General features: G+C 38.9%; 1 protein-coding gene across 1 annotated transcript in view; it reads left to right on the forward strand.

The window, feature by feature from the left end:
• Positions 1–3,525, forward strand: part of SLC13A1 (solute carrier family 13 member 1) — a 53,016-nt gene extending 49,491 nt beyond the window's left edge. Inside the window, exons 14-16 of the mRNA XM_064142007.1 lie at positions 963–1,124; positions 2,020–2,157; positions 2,262–3,525. Of these exons, the coding sequence (XP_063998077.1) occupies positions 963–1,124; positions 2,020–2,157; positions 2,262–2,405 (444 nt within the window). The 3' untranslated portion in view covers positions 2,406–3,525. The remainder of the gene's footprint in view (positions 1–962; positions 1,125–2,019; positions 2,158–2,261) is intronic.
• Positions 3,526–7,285: the final 3,760 nt, after the last annotated feature.

Genomic DNA, 7,285 nt, shown 5'->3' on the forward strand with positions numbered 1-7,285 from the left:
ACACACAGTGAATTCAGTTATTCTCATTTGAGAAAGTTACATTTAAGATATTCAGAAAACAGAGTTACAAAACCAGGCATTTCACAGCATCACAGTATCAGCAAGGCTGGAAGAGACCTCATAAATCATCAAGTCCAACCCTTTACCACTGAGCTCAAGGCTAGACCATGGCACCAAGTGCCACGTCCAATCCTGCCTTGAACAGCTCCAGGGACGGCGACTCCACCACCTCCATGGGCAGCCCATTCCAGTGTCCAATGACTCTCTCAGGGAAGAACTTTCTCCTCACCTCAAGCCTAAATTTCCCCTGGTGCAGCCTGAGGCTGTGTCCTCTTGTTCTGATGCTGGCCACCTGAGAGAAGAGAGCAATCTCGTCCTGGCCACAACCACCCCTCAGGTAGTTGTAGGCAGCAATAAGTTCACCCCTGAGCCTCCTCTTCTCCAGGCTAAACAATCCAGGCTAAACAATTTGTTTTGCCTTCAAATGTCGCACAATGATGACTGCTGTTTGTTACTTAATTTAAATCTGGTAGTGGTAAGAGTAGTGCAGGCACACTGTTTTAAAAGCTCTAGAGTTAATGTCTCATGTCATTAAGTTATCTCCCATGTGAAATCCCCACCAGCTAGTCTAGTAAATCAAGCAGGTCTGGGTCCAAACTCTGGTTACAAAGCCCAGTATATTCATATTACAATTTCCTGAATATGACTGCTGTAAATGTCTCAGAAGTGAAAATACAAGGAGAAGAAATAGAGTTTGCATGGATTCCTATAAAACACCAATGAATGAGAAAAATGTACTTAAAACATGTAAAAAAAAAAACCATGAAAAATCTTTCCATTTTTCTCTGTTAGAGGTATACTTTACAATTAGCAGATAACTAAATTTCCACTCTGCATAATTGATTAGATTTTCGTTTCAGTGATTTGTAAAACATAATTATGTTGTCATATTCCTTATGCAGGTTTCCAAACTTTCTGAATGGGTAGCAAGCAAGTTGACCCCCCTAGGGTCATTACCTTTGTGGCTGGTTATCCTGATCTCGTGCCTTATTGTCACTTCAGTAACAGAAGTGGCCAGCAATCCAGCTACCATTACAATATTTTTGCCCATACTATCTCCTTTGGTGAGTATAACATAGCTTATTTTTAATCTACTCTGTCATCCATGTAATAACACAGCTGTTCAAAGAAGCTGTTTTTAAAAGTCTTCATAAAATACTTCATGCATCTTTTTTGTTGTTCTCTGTTGTGCGTTGGATTTGTTGGTTTGGGGCTTTCTTGCAAGAGATGCTGAAAATTAGGTAAAAATTCAACTCTAAAAAATTGACTTTGTTATTCCTATTTGCAAATAACTGAAGCACTTAAAAAGAGGAGATGTCTTTGTGTTTCTTCAGGATGATATCTCCAGTGATATGGTTAATACTGCAACTTTCAACCTGCCACTAAAGAGAGGTCTTATAGATGTAGTTTATATGCAATTCTCATTTCTTCTCTCAGCTCAATTTTGTCTTTTGTTTTCATTATCTTTATCAAAATACCCAATTATTCTTCTTCAAAACTTACCAATCTTCTTCTGGTCTGTGGATTTTCCTCTTGGACAGCCTAGGCACATATTAATGCCCTCTCCCTCTCTCATGAAGAAATATTAGTCTTCACTTATTTGAATCTCTGCTGTGTATTATATACAAATCTTCCTTTTTGTTTTCTTTTAGCCCTTATGCAGTATGCACATTCTTTGTAATAGTCTCATTTTATGGTCTTCTAACTGACTACAATAAGAAAACATCAGGTGTGAATTTAAAGTTCAGCAGCTATTGTGTATTAGAATCACTTTTTCTCCTCTGAGGCATTCCCAGTTATAATCTTAGAAATGAGTTATCAGAAAAGGTTATTTTTCATTATTTTAAACCAGCAATTTTGTTCACAGTTCACTTATAAGTATAATAAGTTTGTGTTTATGTATTTCATTTGCCAAATGTGTCCCTTGACAGCTGTTCTCTGTCTTCTATTTAACAATAGGCTGAAGCCATTCATGTGAATCCACTTTTCATTTTGATACCTGCTACCTTATGTACTTCCTTTGCATTCCTGCTTCCCGTAGCAAACCCAGCCAATGCCATTGTATTTTCATATGGTCACTTAACTGTTATGGACATGGTGAGTTTAAAACAAAGATCCCTAAAGGAGGTTTTTAGCATTAAAAAAACCCTTTTTTTCAGTGTCTTTATGTGAGTTTCTGCTTTCTTTTTCCTCTCCTTTAGGTGAAAGCTGGCTTAGGCATTAACATCATCGGAGTTGCCGTAGTTATGCTTGCAATTATGACGTGGATAGTGCCTATGTTCGATCTCTATACTTATCCAAGCTGGGCACCACACACTCCTTCTACAAATAGCACCGGGCTGTAAAAAACAAAGCAAAACAAAAAAGTCTGACTATTGATTTGGATTGGTTTTATTCATTTTCTTTTCCACTGGTATGGTGAGTCACTTTGGGTATTTCTTTGCCACAACGATAGGGACCTACATGACTGTAAAATGATATATTTTGCTGTTCCAGAGCCTGAGATTCTAATCAGGACATAAGATCATAAAGTTAGTTTCTAATCTGGATTAGCTAATCTGAATTTTTACATCTTCATGTTAGGAAGGAAAAAATAAATGTGCCTAGACCTTATCATTGGCAGTTTGCCCCCATTTTAGGATAGTAACATAGAGAGGTTAAACTTTTATCATTTTGAATACATTTTCTTCCAATTACTTTGGTAATATTAGGAATTTGTCAGAGAACATATTGGTTTTCTGTTTTCTAGGTTCAAACACTATTTAAAATGGTGTTGAGGGCAAACAAAACATCAGGCAGGGGATTGACTTGAACATACAGTTTACAGACCTGTCGAACGTGCACAGAAAATGGAGACCAACATGATCACTTACGCAGCACTTTATCTGTTAAGCACCTTGTAATCTGGAAGGAGGATATATACTTAAGCATATATTTAGTCTACCTCCTCCAGGACCTCACTGAAACATGTTGTTGTTGTTTAGTACTTTTATGGACAGATGTATATTGGTCCAAGTTAATCTATGTGAATACACACTAAATTATCATCGTACCTTTGCTGAAAGTAGACATATGTCCCCTTGATGAATGAAAGCATAAGACACAGCGATGAACATGTGAAACTCAGTCCATCAATCAAGACTATAGTGCATCTTCACCAGGAGGTGTCTGACCACTATGGGACAGGTGGAATTTTTGTTGTAAACACAAAACAGTGCAATGTAGTCAGAAGGGAAGTTCAAGTTCGATGATATCTTCAAATGAGTATGTTTTATTTGGTTGTTACATTTTTTTTTTAACAGTAAGGATTACATTATTGTTCTTTTTACCTGTTGGAAAGATCCATGACAAGTTGTAAAGAGTGTTTAGTTAACAGTCTGAGTGACATATGCATCAAGTCATTCCTTGTTGGGGCACATCTATGATGATGGTAAATCTTAATCTGTTTTTTACAGATGGAATAAATCAGGGGTCCTCAAACTTTTTAAACAGGGAGCTGCTTCACTGTCCCCCAGACACTGTGGGGGGTGGACTATAGTTTGTCAGGGGCCAGACTATAGTTTGGTTCCAGCCCAGTAGTGTCAGGGGCCAGACTATAGTTTGGTTGCAGCCCAGTAGTGTTAGGGGCCGGACCATAGTTTGGTTCCAGCCCAGTCCCAACAACAACAACATAGCGCTTTTCTTTTTTGGTTAGAAGGTTTACATCTATTTTTGATAGTGCATATTTAAAGCTGTCTATCATAACTTCTCTAATGCCAGAATACAGTGCATAGGATTGTTGTACACGTAATTTGCTTCCTTTACTAGTTGCAGATTCAGCTTCAATTAGTGTTGAAGGAAGCACTTTTTCTTCATGACAGTGTTTTTGTGCAATTGCTGTCTGTACATGCCACCCCACTTTTCAGCCTTGCTGAAGCTGCTATCTCTGTAAGATGGCCTTCCCTTTTCTTTTTCCTTTTTTGGGTATATTTTTATACAGTGCTTGGCAAAACAGGGCTATGCCCATGACTGGGCCAATCAGTATCTGATACACTGATTCCCTGCAATAATGATTATGATTATAGATCATAGAATCATAGAATCAACCAGGTTGGAAGAGATGTGGAACTCCTGGCTAAATGAAGCCTCTAATTCATCAAGTGCTAGAGGAAAATGCTTATGCAAGTACCTAATCCAAGATATAAATCTTGCATTGTATCACTGTTTTACCAGAAGGATGTGCAGCACAGAAACAAGGAGCACACGGTTTATGCTCCTTCAGACATACAAATGTGAACCAGCTGGGAGAGTGCTCTTTAAGGTTCCAAGGTCTCAGCTTTTCAGTTAATTCAAAAGCAGTGGAAACAGTGAATTGTATAATAATATAAGGGGAAGGGATTTTGGAAGTCTGTCTTGTCCAGTCTCTTGCACAAAGCTAGGTTAGCACTGAATCTGGCTAGGCTGCTCAGGGATTTGTCTAGTCACATCTTGAAAACCTCCAAGATTTAAACTGTACAACATCCCTTGGTAACGTTCTTCAGCACTTACTGTCCTTGTAGTGAAATGTTTTGTCTTTAAAGAAATTGTGCTCATTTTAGTGCAACCAACTAATTTGTCTTCTTTTATTTGAGGTAGTTTTTTCTGTGTGTAAATTGATTTTATTTTTTAATGAAGCATAACCAAGGGAGCCAATTCTCTTTGCAGCCTTACATTCACCACTCCAAATGAGCATAATATTTTCAGTCTCTGCTGCTCTGATCTGCAAAGAACCACCAGTATAGTATTATAATCATGTGGCAACTGTTGTTCAGCCAGAGGAAATATATTAACCACTTATGAGCTGTCCCTAAGCTTTGTTAATGTTCACAGTACAGAACTGGCTGATGTAAGTTTAGCTTTGAATAGAACACTGAGGTCTACAGAGGTCCATGAATGAAACTGTGCTTTGACACTAGTATTTTCTCTTCAAGTTGCATATATTAATGGAAGAAAATAATAATTGTTGAGCCACTGAAAAGAACACTTTAGAAATTGTCAACTGCAATAGGTGATACAGTTTTCAGTGTAAGATGAAGCTCTCTTTGTGCTGGATAATTACCAGCAGCTCTCTTGCTTTACTTATTGGCATACTCATAGGTTAATAGAAAACGTGATAAAAAAGGCCCACCGTGTCTGAACCCCTGCATAACACTGAACAGAATTTCTCTAAACTGTTTTTTCAAGACACATAGCTCATCCAGGGAGGTGGTGGAATCACTGTCCCTGGAGGTGTTCAAGAAACATGTAGATATGGTGCACTGGGACATGGTACAATGGCCATAATGCTCCTAGTCTGGTGATTGGATTTGAAACAATCCTATGATTCTATAAAACATGTTGTTAAACAAGAAAGGAGATTCAACATCCCTGGAGGTGTTTAAGGCCAATCTGGATGAGGCTTGGGCCAACCTGATCTAGGGTAGGGTGTCCCTGCCCATGGCAGAGGGGTTGAAACTAGATGATCCTTGTGGTCCCTTCCAACCCTGACTGATTCTGTGACTCTGTGAAATTGTTTAAGCCTTCGTTTTAAAACCTATTTCCACTAAAATCTGTGTGTGTAGCGAATAATATGCAAAGATAAAAGGGAGGGATTTGTAAAGGGAGTTCATCAGTTGGGCCATATTCATAAGTTATCAAATGGAAATGAAGAATTATAAATAAACAGTCACCCACATAACACCCACATCTTAACTGTTACAATGTACCAAAATCAGTGACAAAAAATGAAGCAATCAAATGGGAAGTTTTTGGGAGGTTGTATTCTGTATATAAACCAGTCATGAACAAGTAAGTTGGCAGCAGTGAGAATGTAGAATTTCACCAGGATTTTTTTCTTTTCCTTGTTTTCTAGAAGTTGAAGGAACATGTCAGACATAGTCTTTGAGCTGAATTTTTTGTTTTGTTGTTAATATATTTTTGAAGCTTTTAAGAATCGTTTCATAGAATCATAGAATCAACCAGGTTGGAAAAGACCTCCAAGATCAGACAGTCCAACCTAGCACCCGGCCCTAGCCAGGCAACTAGACCATGGCACTAAGTGCCTCATCCAGGCTTTTCTTGAACACCTCAAGGGATGGTGCCTCCACCACCTCTCTGGGCAGCCCATTCCAATGCAAATCACTCTCTCTGTGAAGAACTTCCTCCTAACATCCAGCCTGTACTTTCCCCAGCACAACTTGAGACTGTGTCCCCTTGTTCTATTGCTGGTTGCCTGGGAGAAGAGGCCACCCCCCACCCGGCTCCAATGTCCCTTCAGGTGGTTGTAGACAGCAATGAAGTCCCCCCTGAGCCTCCTCTTCTCCAGGCTGCACACCCCCAGCTCCCTCAGCCTCTCCTCATAGGGTTTATGTTCCAGGTCCCTCATCAACTTTGTTGCCCTTCTCTGGTCACCTTCCAGCACCTCAACATCTCTCTTGAATTAAGTAAAAATGAACAGCCTGCATCATGGAGGTTAATATTGCTGGAATTTCCTCACCCGGGGGGTATTGAAATGCAGAAAAAAAGATCATTTCATAGCAGTTTACTCTCTGGGTACCCAACAGATGGATCTGACTTTGACTGCAGGCAGAGAGCATCATATTAACTGCCATCGGAAAATGTGCTCCTCGTGTATTGCTATTACATCAATTGCTTTGCCCAATGTATTGTGACAAATGGTGGAAACATATCTGGGACTATTTTAAGAGTTGATTAATATAGGATGGCTATATTAACTATTTATAAATTACATTGTGCTTAATTTTCATATAAAATGCTGTGGTTTTTATTCCTTGTTTCAGTGGAGTCTAATTGTTCTACTGTTCTGGTATATAAATAATATTTATGACTTATAATTTATTTGTGGTCCCATTCCTGCAGAATTAAATGGAGCCTTTGTCACGTAGCTCACTCGGGAACATGTGCCAGATCTTTGTTCTCCTTTTCTGTGGACATGCTATATTTAATTGATTTTCACCTTACTATTGGAAGATGTGTTTTTAGATTATCAGAAACCACAAAAAGAATGCACCCTGGAAAAAAGATTCTTGACTGTTCTGGTGCTTCAGTCAGTCAGTCATATAAATCTTTTGGTTTAGATCTCCTTATATGATTTAAAATTAAATGCCTTTGTGTGTTTACTCCAAGAGTCTTGCTTGTTTAAAGTCAACCACTGTAGCCTAAGGGCTTGCTGAGGAACAATGCAGCACAGCAGCTCAGGAAGGGTGTA

This window comes from Pogoniulus pusillus, chromosome 4 (assembly GCF_015220805.1).
Source record: "Pogoniulus pusillus isolate bPogPus1 chromosome 4, bPogPus1.pri, whole genome shotgun sequence".
In the NCBI taxonomy this organism is placed as follows: domain Eukaryota; kingdom Metazoa; phylum Chordata; class Aves; order Piciformes; family Lybiidae; genus Pogoniulus; species Pogoniulus pusillus.